The following is a 17045-nucleotide window of genomic DNA, read 5'->3' as shown; positions in this document are numbered from 1 at the left end:
AGCTATGCGTGTCCACACCGCTACACGTAGCTACATCTACGTAAGTCTTTATTCATTTAACATTACATACCTCTGTGTACATTTACACAGCTTTGTGTGTTCATATACGTCTAAGCTTATCTCTGCAGATAAATATGTTGATATATATACAGCAATGCATTTCCATTTATGAAACTGTACAGGTCTGCATGTGTAAATTCTCACGTCTCTACTGATGTGTGAACCTGGGCATCTCCCCAGGTCTGCAGATCTGTATGCTTTCCCATGTCTTTACATTGAATCAGCGTGATAGGAGCCTGTATGTATACCTTTCAAGACTACAAACATTCAGTTCATCATTAAGAGACACCAACAGATTCTGTATGTGTATTTACAGTGTGCTCTAATAAGTATGGTAGTGGTAGAGTGAAATTTGTTATTTGTTTGCTATATACTTAACCCGTTATGGACTAATGCACCCTATAGGAAACCCATAGAAAGGCCGAGGAATCATAATGCATTTCAACGGTCATGTGTCTTGAAAAACGGTCCTATGATCAAACACAACGCTGGCGTCGCTTCTGCCTGTTGAGGGAGATGTAACGCACAGGTCACATCCGTCTGTTGAGGGAGATGTAGCACACAGGTCACATCCGTCTGTTAAGGGTGATGTAACACACAGGTCACATCCGTCTGTTGAGGGAGATGTAGCACACAGGTCACATCCGTCTGTTGAGGGAGATGTAGCACACAGGTCACATCCGTCTGTTAAGGGAGATGTAACGCACAGGTCACATCCGTCTGTTAAGGGAGATGTAGCACACAGGTCACATCCGTCTGTTAAGGGAGATGCAACACACAGGTAGCATCCGCCCTTAAGGGGTTAAGGTATTTGGATTTGAGATCAAAGTATTAATATGAGACATAAGTGCAGACAATCAGCTGTTATTACATGGTATTTACCTGCGTATGTTTTTTTTTCCACAATTGCATATCTGTACATGTGAATAAATATCTCAATGGCTGCCCATCTTTACATACAAGTCTTTCTAGACATCACAGCATACAAAGATTATTATTCCGAACCCTATGTTTTCCTGTTACTTCTGAGGGGATTTTGTGCTCTCAAACGACCATGCACTCTGCAATGTAGTGGCACTCAGCCAAATCAAATTTCACCGTACAATTATGAATTGTTGTTAAAAGTCTAATTGAGCTGTAAAATTTGCCGTAGGAAGATTACAGGCCCTCTTTTCCATGAAAACCCCTTTTGTTGACCAAGCCTGTGCATGAAGTCATATGCAAATACAGGATGTTTAAATTGGACATTGTTGCTAGCATTCATCTGCAAAAATGAGATCTATTATCTGAGGGAGCGCTTTGATACGGCGGTTTGTTGTAACGCTGATAGCCATCTCAAGAGCAACACAGAGCCGGGTAGCACTACGGGGGCCTGGGTAGCAGCCTGCCACGCTACAACGTTCAGACTGAATTATTCCGCTCATTTCAGGTCAGGAGTGACGACGAGCTAGCCAAATAAATACTGTTCTTTGCAGTGAAGCAGAGGCTGTTCTGAAGTTGTGCACAGTGGCTTTTTCTGATGTTCTGTTGAAGTACCAGGCCTGGGTCAAATACGTCATTGTTTTGGATTCGAACCTTGCTGGAAAAAACAGCTCAGGCTAGGTTTTGAAACAGCTGGTAGCTGGTTGACCAGTTCAGACCAGCTCCCAGCTCAGCATGGTTTAGCTGGTTAACCAGTTCAGACCAGCTCCCAGCTCAGCATGATTTAGCTGGTTAACCAGTTCAGACCAGCTCCCAACTCAGCATGGTTTAGCTGGTTGACCAGTTCAGACCAGCTCCCAGCTCAGCATGGTTTAGCTGGTTAACCAGTTCAGACCAGCTCCCAGCTCCACATGGTTTAGCTGGTTAACCAGTTCAGACCAGCTCCCAGCTCAGCATGGTTTAGCTGGTTAACCAGTTCAGACCAGCTTCCATCTTCACATGGTCGACCAGCTCAAGCTGTGTTTTGAAACAGCTGCTCGCTGGTCAAACAGACAAGCTACCAGCACTTGCTGGTTGACCAGCTCATACCCACCAAGACCAGTTTTATGACCAGCTTGGCCATGCTAGTTGACCACCTCATACCCAGCTGGACCAGCTTATGACCAGCTTCATTTCCGAACAGGTCAAGCCTGGCATAGCTGGATTTTACATCAGGTAATGTTTTCCTACGCTTTACTGAGCGTGTCTGGTGTATTGGAACCTATGAAATACTCTCATAAAGTCCAAACCCTGCCTTCTGGTCCGCTTGGTTAGCTCGCCTGCGCCAGGCAAGTTCAGTCGAGCGCAGAAAAGTATTTGAATCCAAAACGATTACGTATTTGATCCAGGTCTGTGAGGCACCTAATCAGAATGATCTGTCTCTGTCAGTTTGGAGGCCCTGGAGCTTGGGCAGGTCATACATTATTAATACAAGGCCTCTTTTTAACAGTCTCTCCCCTCCCGCTGTGTAACAGACAGTCTGTATTATTAGTAGTTAGTGACTGTACATGAGGGGTGTCCAGGGAGAAGACGAGGCTCTAACCCGCGCTAAAGCCATTTGTGAAATGAAGTGTGACGGGTATCACATTTTCACCCATGCCCATCCAGAGGTCGGCAATGGAGCGATACCCATCAAATGATCCGTGTCGTATGTCCCGTGATGTAATCGTCGAGTTACCTCGCAATCTGCCTCGCAGTGTCGTAATCGAGTCTGCATACGGAGCCCTTCCTGGGTCGAGAAATTTTGGGGGGAATTTTAAAAAAGATGATGAAAACGGGGGTGCGTCCATTTCAATTCACCCCACTCCTTTTATCCCTGAGGAAACACGATGGAGGGTGCTACATGTTGAGAAATAGCTAGCGGTTCCCAGGCTACCTGCGCACCCTCCACCTCCCCGACACGCACGCAATACTCAGCACTCATCTGTCACCTCTACCTCTTCACCCATCACGCCCCAGATCTCACTCTCTCTCCCTCCCTCTGCTGTGCTCATCACCTGAGACAGAGAGCAACGATAGAGAGGTCTTGCCGAGAGGCTAAATAGCTCCGCTCTCATGCTGCTTATGCAGAACTCATGTTTTACAATGGGTCCCTACGTGAAAGTTTCTTTTGATGAGCTGTTGATCTGTACTTTTCGCGGCCTTATTGGGTTTGCATGCGTCGTTGGATAGCCTAGATTGTTAGATATGAAATGTAAGGTTTATTTGGGTGAGATATAGCGTTATATTTCACCCAAAGACATTTTTGTCTCGCAGTTGTTCACCGTCGCACATGCGCAGTGTCTTGAAATGGAATGCTTTCTTAGGCTTATCTCAGAGAGGAAGTACGCATGCTCATGGCTCTTCCCATGTCTCTCGTGCGGCTACGCTGAAGCAGAATATGGGCTGATGGTTGAGATTACTATCTTTGCCTGAGCTCTCCTGAGAGGCAAGGTGCAGAGAGTCCATCACCAGACACGCGTTCGAGACAGAGGGCATTAGCTAACATCGAACGCGCGTCAGGAGGTGTATCTTTCTCCTGACAGGATGTCATTGCCATGTGTGTCAAATGTCAATAGCCCTTTGTAACGAGATGGAAGTTTCCAGAAACCGCTGCTAGTAGGCCAGCTATCCGAGTGTATGCTGGCGTTTGATATGCCGCTTGTACTGTAGTGTCAGAAGTGCAGAACTGGAGGTGCCGGCCAACACTGCGAGCGCCGTCTCTCACACTCCCCTCCCGTCCTGCTTCCAGTTTTTTGGATACTTTGTGAGAGTATTTGTTGATCACTTTGTTGCGCCCCTCCAGGGCCCGCCCGGGGGAAGAAGTGCACTCTGCCGCTGAGAGACACTTACGGAGCGGCGGCTAAAAAAAGCCCGGCCGCGGCCGAGGAGCGCGGTGCTGTGAGGAGCGACTGGAGTGTGAAAGGAGAGCACAATCGTTACTCCTCCCCTCGGCACTCGGCCTTTCTTCCCGGGGTCGCTCTCCGCGGCGAGCCGGGCGCTTGAGAGTAATGCGCGGCGACGGTGTGAGACGATGAATAAGAATCCCCCGCATTCAGGGCCCCGGCGCCGTTCCGCCTTCCTCCCGCACGGCGTTCCCCCTTTCTCCCACACGGCGTTCCGCCTTTCTCCCACACGTCGGGCCGGGCTGACATCGTATCGTTTATCCCGGCCGCGTTTCTGCCGCCCGGCCGGCAGCGCCCAGCAGGAAGGGGGGGAGTGAGCGGGGCGAGGGGGGCAGGGGTAGGGGCGGGAGGGGTGGGGGGGGAAGGAGCCGGGCCCTGCAGTAAATGGGCTTTTTTGTGAACGGTTTCAGAAAGTGCTTTTAACGGCTTGCTTAAGGGAGAGCCGAACGGAACGCGGGGTTTCTGAGAGAGCGATGGAGAGATGGATGGAGAGACAGAGAGAGAGAGATGGCAAGAGAGCGGAATGTCGTAAACAGATATGTTTTATCTTCTTGCCCTGGTTTTGTTTGTGAACCGCAGACACTTTGGGTTTTAGTTGGACTCGGTAAGACACACACACACACACACACACACACACACCCAAAGAAAGGCGCACATTTGTCATACACACGAGTAAGACACGATAAGACACACTCAGAGTAAGACGCACATTAGTAAGACAAACACACGCTTAGTAAGGCACACATTAGTAAGACACAGTGAGACACGCACACACACAGTAAGGCACACATTTGTAAGTCACACACATGCAGTAAGACACGGTAAGACACACACACAGTAAAGCGGACATTAGTAAGACAAACACATACACAGTAAGACGCTCATTAGTAAGACACAATAAGGCACACACATGCAGTAAGATGCACGTTAGTAAGACATAAGACACACACACACACACACACACACACACACACACACAGTAAAATGCACATTAGTAAGACACACAAGACAGCATGTGAAATACTTGGCCACAGGCTAACTGTCAGGAGTGATGTGTTCCATCCACCCATAATTGTTCCTTTTACTGTATATGACACATGCTGTTCTAATACATAAGATTGTAAGCACATCATATGTTGTGCATTACCAAAATATGATATTTTATAATATTTCATCTTGTTATTATCTTGTTTTGTTTATAATTAGGAACGAAACAAATCATTTTCAGATGGCTAGATTTAAATATAAATGTGTGTGTGTATTCAATTCTTTTCTCGGTGCATATTTTTACTGGTACGTTGCTTGGTAGATATACATACGTTACTATGCGTATGAATAAATAATGGAGCATGAATTAAAGATAGGATAATAAATGGCAAGATTGCAGAAAGACGGTGTAAAAGAGAGCAGACGGCCGGTCCGGTCGCTGCGGAGACGCTTGATCTCGGCCTCCTCCGCTGCTCTCTTTCGAGGAAAGGCCACAGAGCTCACTGACCTCAGATCAGTGTATCTGCACACTGCGCTATCTTGATTGAGTGCAGCACCTGTGTACAGTGAGACTGTGACTGGCCTCAGATCAGTGTATCTGCACACTGCGCTATCTTGATTGAGTGCTGCCCCTGTGTACAGTGAGACTGTGACTGGCCTCAGATCAGTGTATCTGCACACTGCGCTATCTTGATTGAGTGCTGCCCCTGTGTACAGTGAGACTGTGACTGGCCTCAGATCAGTGTATCTGCACACTGCGCTATCTTGATAGAGTGCTGCCCCTGTGTACAGTGAGACTGTGACTGACCTCAGATCAGTGTATCTGCACACTGCTCTTTTGAGTGCAGCAGCACCTGTGTACAGTGAGACTGTGACTGGCCTCAGATCAGTGTGTCTGTACACTGCGCTATCTTGATAGAGCGCAGCCCCTGTGTACAGTGAGACTGTGACTGGCCTCAGATCAGTGTGTCTGTACACTGCTCTATCTTGATAGAGTGCTGCCCGTGTGTATAGTGAAACTGTGACTGACCTCAGATCAGTGTGCCTGCACACTGTGGTTATGTATCTTGATAACGTGCAGCCATATGTATAGTGAAGCTCTGGCTGGTCTCAGATCAGTGTGTCCCCACACTGCTATCTTGACAGAGCACAGCCCTGTGTACAGAGAAAATGTGACTGACCACAGATCAGTGTGTCTGTGTGACTCTCTCCCCAGATAGGCTGAACACAGCTGTGTTACACGGAGTGCTCTTGAACGGGAACCCAGTGCACACTTGGTCTGCGCACTTGAACCTGCACTCGCTAACGTCACATAGCGCCCGGCTGCGGCAGGTCTGTAGTTCGGAGGTGTCATTTCTGGCTGGAGCCGGTCTTCTCTCGCCCTGTCAGAGAGGGAGAGGAGAAGGGCACGGGGGGGGGGGGGGGGGGGGGGGATCTGTAGAGCGGGCAGCGGTGTTGATTAGCGCCGCCGCGGCCCCTCCTCCACCCAAACACCGGGGCTCAGAGTGGGTGAACCCCCCCAGGCCGCTGGCAGACAGCGAGCTACAGAGGCCTGGGCGCGTTCGCAGGGCCGTGCGGCTATCGGCGCCTCTGCAGGACCGCACCGGGCCGAGCCTGACGTAATGCGGCCCGACTCGGCTGCGTGAAAAAACCTCCGTCCTCAGCACAACACCGCGGCGCTTTCAGCCGCGCGCGCGCCTGTCTGAAGACATAGGGAGGCGTCCCCTTCAGCTGTCGCCGACGCTGCTCCGTTTGTCCGAACGGATAAACATTCGGGGGGCGGGAGGCCCTGGAAAGTGTGAATTCTGTACGCTTGCCGACGCGCATGTTCCGTTCCCGGTTCTCCTCCGGACCGCTCTAAGGGGGGGTAGTCCAAATCTCAAGCCGATATACCGATCCTCCCGTTGAGCCTGAGGTTGGATTCTCAGCTTTGACAGTTTCTGTACTGTGATCCCATCATGCGCAGTGAGGTCCGTAAGTTTTTGGACCGTGACACAATTTTAAAGGGCTGTCATTTACCCTGCAGGGTTCACTCCATGTGAATGAACCAGGATGCAAATATTCTCAAATGAAAGTGTAGACTGTCAGCTTGATTTTGAGGGGATTTACATCCATATGGAGTGAAACATGTAGGAATTAAACCCTTTAAAATTGTGTCACTGTCCAAATACTTATGGACCTCACTGTGTAACCATGTCTGCTTTCCCCCTATTCATAAAAAATACATTAGGATGGAGGACTGTCTACTGTCCTTCTTTTTCATTTTTTGAAATAAAGTGTGTACCTGACGCACAAGGCTGCATGAGCCTTCTAGCAACAGATTACTAGCACAGATATATATTCAATGAAATGTACCATTCTTATTATAGTTTCATGCTAATAATCACAACCACAACGGCCTGAGAAGGGTCTTACTGGATACTGTAGTACTGTACACTGAGTCTTAGCTCTACAGCAGTTGGTTTTCATGAAGATAAAAGTCTAGTTGTGTGGTCTCCATCTACCCGAATTTAACATTTATTTGTTTGACAATAATACACAGAACTGTACATCCATATCAGGTGAACCATGTCAGAATTGCAGCCCTTTTGGCTGGGACCAAATGTAATTCGACTGTTGGCCGATCAACGGTTTCTTAGACAGCTGTGTGTTGTTGCATCATTAGTTCATTCACAAGGCTAACAAAACGAGTTGATTCCCGGGACGGAATGTGCATCTGGAGTTGCTATTGACGTTCAACATGAGGCCCAAAGAAGTGTCAATGCCAGTAAATCATCCCATTATGGGGTGGAAAAATCTGAATGAATCAGAGACACGGCCAAAACATTTGCATGTGTCAAAATCAACAGTTTGGTACATTGAACCAAGAACCAAGAATGCACTGATGAGCTGAGCAATAGCAAACAACCTGGTTCACCACAGACCACTGCACTGGATGAGGTAAGAATATTTTCACTTGTGAAAAAACCCTTTTCAACTGTCAACCAGATCAAGATGTGGTCCAGGATGTGGACATAGATGTGTCAAAAACCAAAATAAACAGAACGCTATGCAAGCATAACCTCAGAGGATTTTCCCCAAAAGGCAAAAACCACTGGTAAGCCTCAAGAGCAAAAAGGCCAGGTTAAGGTAAAGTACATTAACAGTTCTGGCCCAAACACACCGAGTATTAACTTGTACCAAAGTGAAGAAAAGAATAAAGTGTGGAGAAAGAAAGGAACCGCTGATGATCCAAAGCACCCCACTCATCTGTATAACATGGTGGAGGTACTGTTATGGTTTGGGCGTGGATGGCTGCCACTGGAACTGGCTCAGTCGTCTTTACTAATGATGTGACTGCTGATGGCAGCAACAGATTGAATTCTGAAGTGTACACAGGCATCTGCTCGGATCCAACCAAATGACTCAACACTCATTGGACAGATCTTCAACATGCAGCAGGACAATGACCCCAAACATTAATGGCATTTGGCCATTTGGCCAAACATACTGCTAAAGCAACCAAGGACTTTTTTAGGGTCAAAAAGTGGAATGTTCTTGACTGGTCAAGTCGATCCCCTGACCTGAATCCAATTGAACATACATTTCGCTTGGTGAAGACTAGACTGAGGGAATCCCCCTAAAATGAACAGGAGCTGAAGATGGCTGCAGTACAGGCCTGGGAGAGCATCCCCCAGCGATGGAGATGGAGAGGGGTCGCAGACCTAAAGCATCAAATCCAAAGGTTGTGCAACCAAGTACTAAATTAGGTAACATTATTTAACTTGTTACTTTGACCAGTTACTTTTGGTCCACTATGTATGGGGGGGGACTATGTATATTAATGGCTGTAATCTCTCCATGGATTACTGGATATGGATGCAAGTACCCCACGTAGAGACCACATTGAGTGTGTGTGTGTATGTGTGTGTGTAAAACCCAGGTATCGACGTATGTTTATTGCATTAAGTATATAAGTGGTTTCATAAAGGATGCAAAGTGCAGTAGTACTATGGAATAGATAACAGATGTGCTTAAAGGCCATATCTGTGTGATAATAAGTGCTAGACTCAACTGAGTAAGGTCAGCTAACCTGACAAACATGCTGGAGAGGTTGCATCATTTATTCAGTGAGTTAAAAGCTGTTGTCCTTTCTGGGCAGTTGAGCATTGCTTTCATATCTAGCAACATTATTCTCCACAGTAGCACTGAAGTATTGAATTGTATCATTTAAATGTAAATAATTTGCTATTTTATACATGGGCAAAATGCCTAATATGACTTGGAGCTGAAGCTTCCGCTGCTATTTCATATTGTGCATAAAACAGTTCCACGCCTTATAATGAATAAATACCGCTTTAAAGAGAGAGATTAAATAAGGCAGTTAGTATTCCTGTTTGTCTTTGCGTAAGTCTGGAAGTAACTCTCGACACCTTGTTTTCCAAGCAACTGATCTACAATCAGTTATCCGCCCTTTGATCCTAACCCCAGACATTCTGTGAAGCAATATGGCCGCTGATCCAGGATCAGTGCCTTGGCGCTAGAGCTCCGCCGCGTAACGTGGGGTCCAGCAAGCAGAAGCTGGCATAGCGGTGCCAGCGGTGCCCTGGCTCCTGCACTTCAGCAGCGTGGGACGTTGGTGATGAAAGCCCAGGCCCACAGGGCTACAGTACCCTGGTGGAGGGGAGAGGGGGGTGTGGGGGTGGGGGTGGGGTGTGGCAGCAGCGAGCTCACAGGGGGGGCAGAATTCGCCAGAGTGAGGTCACATGCTCTGTGGAAGGGGGGAGGACGGGGGAGTTGATTGGGGAGCGGGGCCCTAATGAGCCCTGATTGTAGATCAAGCGCAGGGCCGTCCGTCTTGCAGGGGACGACGGCCCCGGCCGAAGAGGAATGTGACGTGAGAGCGTTAACCAGATCCAGCTGGGGACCGGGGCGAGATTAAAGTTAAAACACAAAAACAAATCAGACAGGATAAGTACAGTGCCGGTGTGGGTTACCGCCTCCATCCCGGCTCCCCTCTGCAGGCCGGCCCGACGGAGGATGTATGGATGGAGGCTGAGGGGGGGGAGGGCTCCTTCACATTTACCCTGGCACAAACCCGCTGATTAAGAGCCCCCATGTCCCCTTTGATCACTATTTCCTTTCTCCTTAATGCTGAATTCAATATATCTCCGTCACCGTGAGCCGCCCGGTGCAGAAATGTGTTCTAAATCAGCAGGACGTTTCGGGGGGCGGACGGGAGGTATGGGGGGGTCGTGGGGTAGTGGGGGGCGGGGGGCTGGGCTGGGCTGGGGCCTACCTTTGTGGTGCAGCAAGCCCTGGGTTGATGTTCCGGGGTTGTGTGTAGAAGCCTGTTTAGGTGCAAACAATAGGCGTTTTAACGTGAAAGAGTGGCTTTCCTGTCTCTTAGCCGGACAGAGTGAGAAGAAGTAAGTGTAAGAGGATTAGGACCATTTCACAGGAGAGGACCACAGCTGACCATATGTGCACATTCTAGCGCTGAACTCTCGAGGTTGTGTCGGCGGTCGTGTTGCGGCCCCGCAATGCGCCAGGCTGTTTAACCTCACACACTTGAACAAAAGAAACGTGTAAAATCCAAAATTCCAGAGGTTTTTCTCTCTTTCCATCGGCGTCTGTGTGATCGAGCGTGTGACGTCAGCCAGACGAAACAATGCACGAGCAATTAACAAAAAAAAACCCTCTAACACCACCCAGAAGCCTCCGTCGAACAGAGTGGAATGAGCGAGAATGCGAAAGGTTAACCTAAATACCTTTGGGTGAATATCTGGTATGAGTCACACAAAGGGTCGGATTAGGCTGCACTAGAGAGGCGTGTAAGTCTTTAGCGGTATTCAGCGGCTTATATCTTTTACAATAATGCGCCACGCTCGCATTCCTGCCGGTCTAGAGCCGGGAGAATGGAACTTAGGGGGGGGGACCAGGAAAGTGATATCATTTGCAGATTACCGCTAAATCCTCCGGGCCGCTAAAATGTATATAAATGCATGTGAGGACGAACGACCGAGAAGCCGTGAAACAGTAGCCATTTTCCTCTTCCGTGACTTTGGCATTCGGCCGGGGTAGATTCAGCTGACCCGCATGTCGTGCGGGTTTTCATTAAAAGAGGCGAGGGAAGGGAATATTGGGTGAAAATCCACGGTGTACGTCGAGCGTCTCCCCTCCCCCCCCCCCGTCGGAGATAAAGAAAACGTACGCGGGGTTATTTACCACGCGAAGCTAACCAGGAGTCGGGTTTCCTGCGCGTCTTCCGTGGCGGTAAAGAGGCGCTTCCCGTCGAACCGCGGCTCGGTGTAACTCCTGCCTGACAACCGTGACCCGGGGATGACTCCGGCCGAAAACCCCGCGCGACCCAGCATTCGGGGGGGAATGCGTCCCAGGTGTGGACTCCGACCGGAGAGGTGAAGGAGGCTCGGCGTGCGGGAGATTGATGGCCGCCCGCGCCCCCCCGCGCGCCCCTTCGACGCTCCTCAGATGTGCGCGCTTTCGTTTCCCCGCGCGCACGGGAGCGTCTGGCGGGTTTCGGCGGCGCCTGAGGATAAGCAGACTCCCGCCTCCGCTCCGGCACGTTCCGTTCACTTCAAACCCTACTGTACGATTTACGAGCGCCCGTCAGAGGGGCGCGTGAGTTATGCTCTCTCACCAAAGCAAACAAACACCCCTCCCCCCCCCCCCCCCCCCCCCACCCCGGCCCCCATCTGCGAACCATGAGAGGGCTTCGTCAGGAGAGGGCAATTGATGGTCCACCTACGCCGGGCCCGTCTCGTGGCTTTCGTTACACGTGGCTAACCCCCGTGTCAGGGACACCATTCCTCTTGTGTGGGACCGGTGAGGTCAGCGCGATACGATCCTCAACGTTCGCCGCTGGCCACGGCTCAGCGCTCAGGCGGGGCTTTCCGGCGCACGCTGGTCTGGTGGACCCGCTCTCCGTCTGCTTCCACACGGACTGGGGTTCAGATACGGCCTGGGAAGAGCACTCGTTCCAGTGGGTGGAAGCCGTTGGACAACTGTGGGTATTGCACAGATTTTTCTGGAAGTTCTCCGAGGGCGCAGTGCTTTGTATCTCCATGTGTTCTGTGATGTTGGGACAGGATGTGCATAGCTGTCAGGGGGTGGTGGACTGTGGTATTATTAAGATATATTAATGTTATGCATCATTTTGCAGTGCAGCTACACTCCAGGACCTAGTCCATCTTGGGGCAGCATGTCTCCTAGTGGGTAAGGTGCTTGACTGGGACCCGGAAGGTTAGCCACAAAAACATCTGTGCAGCTGTTGGGCCTTGGGACAGAGGGGGATTGTCCCCTGCTTAGTCTAATCAACTATAAGTTTATTGTAACTGTAAGTACAGTAACTGTAATGTAATATCTTGGAACTTTCTTAAAGGTTGAGCGCAGTGAAGGTCTCTGAAAACGTCTCTCATTTTTACAATTTCTTCCCACACGTATTTCAAATTTCAAATACACATGATACCTTGTGTAAGTAGGACAACTTCGGAGTTGCTGTTAGGTGTATTTCTTCACTTTGAAGGAGATAGACTATTGACAAGTATTAATGCTAAGCTAACACGTTATGCTAACATGGAAACTGAGCCAGTGAATGCACAAAAGTGAAAATGAAATCGAACATCTCCTCTTAAGTCTGGGTAAGTCGGCAAAAAGGTATATTTCCCAAAATGTTGGTGTATTCCTTTAACACTTAAGGCAGGGGCCTGTTGTATAACTATCTCAGTGTACCATTGGCACCTCGAGCACAACCTCACAGGCCTCATACCACGCCTGGTCCATCCCCTGACCCCCGCAGTCCTCAGCCAGCTTCTCACAGTCGTGTAGCAAAACAAAGGTCACAAGGAATCACGCTACAGTGTTTCACAGACTCGCAAGAAAGCCTTTTCCTGTCATGAGATCCCGCTGCGAACATTCCAGAAGGTCAGCGCGGCCCTGACGCAATAAGAAACTGACCTGCGAAGTTACTACCTTCGGCCCCGCGGCCCGCGAAAATAATACGAGATAAAGTAAAAACAGCCTCCGGACCCCCGGAAAACCTCCTCCCGGCCCGGGGCGAGGCGGCGTGTCACGACCCGGGGTGTGTAAAACACGCTGTCCCGCAGTAAAACGGTCGTTTCCACAGGAAACGGCACGAGCGCGGGGCGCGTATCCCGGACGAGAATGGAAGTGATTTGGCCGGCCAGATGCCGGATCCGCAGAGGGCCCCGGCGAACGAACGAGCGGACGCTCCGCGCAGGAAGGGGAAGTACGCCGCGGCCCGGGACGGCGTAATCCGAGCGTTCCCCCGACTACCGCGCCGGGACGCCGCCAGCTGCTTCCACTTACCGAATCCGAAATGCGTTGCCCTCATTTCTTAATCGCTCGCTAATAAAGGGGTTTTTTAACGCTCCGTCAGGCGGAGAAACCGTGGTGAGGATATACTGGAGGAGGTTTCGGGGTTTTTTTTTGTTTTTTCTCGGACCTGGTAAAACAGACACCTGACGAGCCGTTCGTGTAGTTCTCTGCCAAGTTCGGCCCCAGAGCCCTATAACCCTCTCCCCCAGGCCACAGGCTCTTTATTTCTTGGAACTGAAAAGACATTATTTGTCTTTGCAATTCACCCTTTCGGTCTTTAACAATGTGTGTCTGTATTTCACTATTTGTCTATTTGCGACAGATGTGTGGAGTTGGCCAGATTGAGTTCTGGGTCAGACCAGGGTTTTCGAGACTGAGGGATTTTTCCTCCAAATGTGGGGAATATGAAATATCCTTGTATGGGTGAAGGGCGTGGGAGTAAGAAGTATTGAAAATATGGGACATTGTGTTATAGTGTTTCTGAAATTTATGCGGGAGACGGTTGGAGATGAGGGACTCTGGGACGATAAAGCCTCACGCCACTGGGATGGGTTCAAGCTGTTGACCAAGGTGCTCCACTATGCACTTTGGGGATAATTGTTTATTTCTGAAATGTGGGACATGGAATTTACCACAGATATCTGTCTACCAACATGTGTCCACATATTTGAACAAGGCTTGTGTCCACCAAAACAGCACTTTACCTCACTTATGCTTCATGATAAACAAAGTGTTTACGTGAGTCTTACTGGATTTACTGACCATAATTCATAATCATATGGTAACTAGTACCTGAATGTAAATGTTAGTTTAGCGGTTTTCAACATAGAATATATGCTACCTTTTGTGTACCACCTGTATAAACTGTGTGTGGTTCTCTGTGTAGTGCTGTGTGTGTGGAAAGGGAACTGACCCTGTAATGTGCGGTGTGTATGTATGTGTGCGTGTGTTTTTGTAATGTGCCATGTGCGTGTGTGTGTTTGTGTAATGTGCTGTGTGTGTGCGCATATGTGTAGGGAGAGAGATGTGTGTGTGTGGTTCTGTGTGTGTAGGGTGAGAGGTGTATGGCCTGGGTAGGGGGTATAGTATTAACCCTGTGTGCGTATTTGTGTGTGTTTATGGAGAGAGGTGTAGGCCCTGGGTAGAGGAGGTATGGTATTAACCCCTGTGTGTGTGTGTGTGTGTGTAGGCGAGAGATGTAGGTGAGAGATGTAGGCCCTGGGTTGGGGGGTATGGTATCAACCCCTGTGTGTGTGTGTGTGTGTGTGTGTGTGTGTGTGTGTGTGTGTGTGTGTGTGTGTGTATGTGTGTGTGTAGGCGAGAGAAGTAGGTGAGAGATATAGGCCCTGGGTTGGGGGGTATGGTATCAACCCCTGTGAGTGTGTGTATGTGTGTGGGTAGGTGAGAGACAGAGGCCCTGGGTGTGTGTGTGTGTGTGTGTGTGTGTGTGTGAGGTATGGTGTTAACCTCTGTGTGTGTGTGTGTGTGTGTGTGTGTGAGGTATGGTATTAACCTCTGTGTTTGTGTGTGTGTGTGTGTGTGTGTGTGAGTGTGAGAGGTATGGTATTAACCTCTGTGTTTGTGTGTGTGTGTGTGTGTGTGTGTGTGAGGTATGGTATTAACCCCTGTGTGTGTGTGTGTGTGTGTGTGTGTGTGTGTGAGGTATGGTATTAACCTCTGTGTTTGTGTGTGTGTGTGTGTGTGTGTGTGTGTGTGTGAGGTATGGTATTAACCTCTGTGTTTGTGTGTGTGTGTGTGTGTGTGAGGTATGGTATTAACCTCTGTGTTTGCTCCACAGAGCTGCAGAGGGAGGGCAGCATCGAGACGCTCAGTAACAGCTCTGGCTCCACCAGCGGGAGCATCCCGCGCAGCTTCGAGGGCTACCGCTCGCCCCTGCCCACCAACGAGAGCCAGCCCCTCAGCCTGTTCCCCAGCGGATTCCCCTAGAACAATCCGGAACGCCAGGCCAACACCGACACCCCATAACCCCCCCCGGCCCACACTCACGCTCCCACACACTCGTCCTTGTGTCTTTCAGCTCCTGTAATGGCCGCCTCGCGGCGAGAGACGTCCATTGGGGGTCCGAGAGGTTCTGCTCCCAGAATAACCCGCTGTACTTCCTAGTGAAAGAGTGTACCAGGACAGAGCTTCAGAGGTGTAGATGATGTTGCGTGTGGCAGTGTCAGGGTCGTCACGGATGTGTTCCCATCGGTTATGTTTCTTTGCCGGGTCGAATATTTGCTTTTTTCATTTTACTGTGGCGAGTGTCCAGGGACGGTTCAATTTTCTCCGATCATGTGACCTTACTGAACCAAAACTAGGTGACCGTGAATGTGCAGCTAGATGCTCTCGCCATTCCTCCTTTTCCTTTCTGTCCGGTGTAGCGACCTGTAGACCCAGGTTTCTGCAGTGACGATTGTTAAATAGTGACCGGGTTGATTTGGTTGTTTGACTTGGACACATTCTTCTGTAGTATGTAGGTTTCCTGGGGATCCAGAACAGTACAGCACCTATGTGTGTACATCTGAAAGAAAACATCAATTCTTCTGAAAATAATGATGAACAATGTGCTAGATAAACCTATACCAAAACATTACGTTTTTCTTGTTTTTCCAAGTTCCATAATTTATTTTAAATAATACATTTTTTGTCTTTATCTGTCTGATCTTCATCTGACAATGGTCAGAAATTTGTGTGTGTTGGCAGTTAGCAGGAAGGTTGTTGCTATAGCTACCTAAGGTCAGTATCAAGTCTTATTTATATTTGTATGTTGACTGACCATCAGTTAGCTCCCACAGCTTCTGATTGGACAGATAGTAAGCTAGCTAATGTGCAGATATTTTATTGGAATCTGCAGACATTTTTTTAAATATAGTGAACATCTCAGAAACACCAATATTTCACATTTTGAATGCCGATAGCAGTTACACCATGCTGGAAGTATGTCAGACATAAATCACAGTGGCAAAAAATTGGGGCGGTTTATTGAAAATAAAAATAAAAAACAGTGACTTTGATGAGTTACAGATACAGACAAGCCTTAGTATATTACCTGTAACATTACTCCACAGTGAGTGAAATTATTTCGGTGTGAGTGACAGTACACACAACACAGTGCTTTTGAATACACCAGTGGGAGTATTTTTCCCCCTCTTTAATTGAATGATGTCACAGTATGCTCAGCTGGATGGTTAATGCGTTTTCATTTTTCTGTGCTGACTGTACGCCTCTTCTTCGTTGTTTTGCTATTTAAGGGTGAGAAGACCTGGCACAAGGCTTTCAAAAACAATTACTCAAGCCCCTCATGTTTAGTGGAAGAAATCCTGCGCTGTACTTTCCACAAGTATTCACACTTAAAATCGTATTTCTATTGCTAATCTTTTGTCTTATTGCAAAAAATGGCAGTTTCACTCATTTCAAGATTTTCCAAAAGGGCAAGATATTTATTGTATTTATTATATAAAGGTAACTTAAAACGAGCTAATACTTTGTACTTAAGAGCAAAAAATTATGACTCATTACTCGACTAAAACACTTAGTCAGACATATTTTGCAGTTCGGCCAATAGGCACATGTGGGATTTTGGCCAGAATTCACAATGCAAAAAAAGAATATAAATATTGACTTAAATGCAAACATGCATTGGTGGCAGGCTGAACCAAAACCCCAGAGAGCAGCTACCTATGACTCAGCCCCTGCCCAGCCACAAACGCACTGCATGACAGTGTGGCGATGCGTTGGGTCTAGTGACAGTGTGGCTGCCTGGGCCCCCCCCCCCCCCCACACACACACCACCAGCCACCCCACACACATTTG

The 17045-nt window shown here is 48.7% G+C and overlaps 1 protein-coding gene across 1 annotated transcript in view; it reads left to right on the top strand.

Moving 5' to 3' along the window:
• Positions 1-15820, top strand: part of LOC133132874 (BCAS3 microtubule associated cell migration factor-like) — a 288152-nt gene extending 272332 nt beyond the window's left edge. The window contains exon 24 of the mRNA XM_061248658.1: positions 15028-15820. Coding sequence (XP_061104642.1) covers positions 15028-15176 — 149 coding nt within the window. The 3' untranslated portion in view covers positions 15177-15820. The remainder of the gene's footprint in view (positions 1-15027) is intronic.
• The last annotated feature ends 1225 nt before the right edge of the window (positions 15821-17045 follow it).

This window comes from Conger conger, chromosome 7 (assembly GCF_963514075.1).
Source record: "Conger conger chromosome 7, fConCon1.1, whole genome shotgun sequence".
NCBI lineage: Eukaryota > Metazoa > Chordata > Actinopteri > Anguilliformes > Congridae > Conger > Conger conger.
The sequence above is the reverse complement of the archived record's forward strand: the minus strand, read 5'-3'. Positions and strand labels throughout refer to the sequence as shown.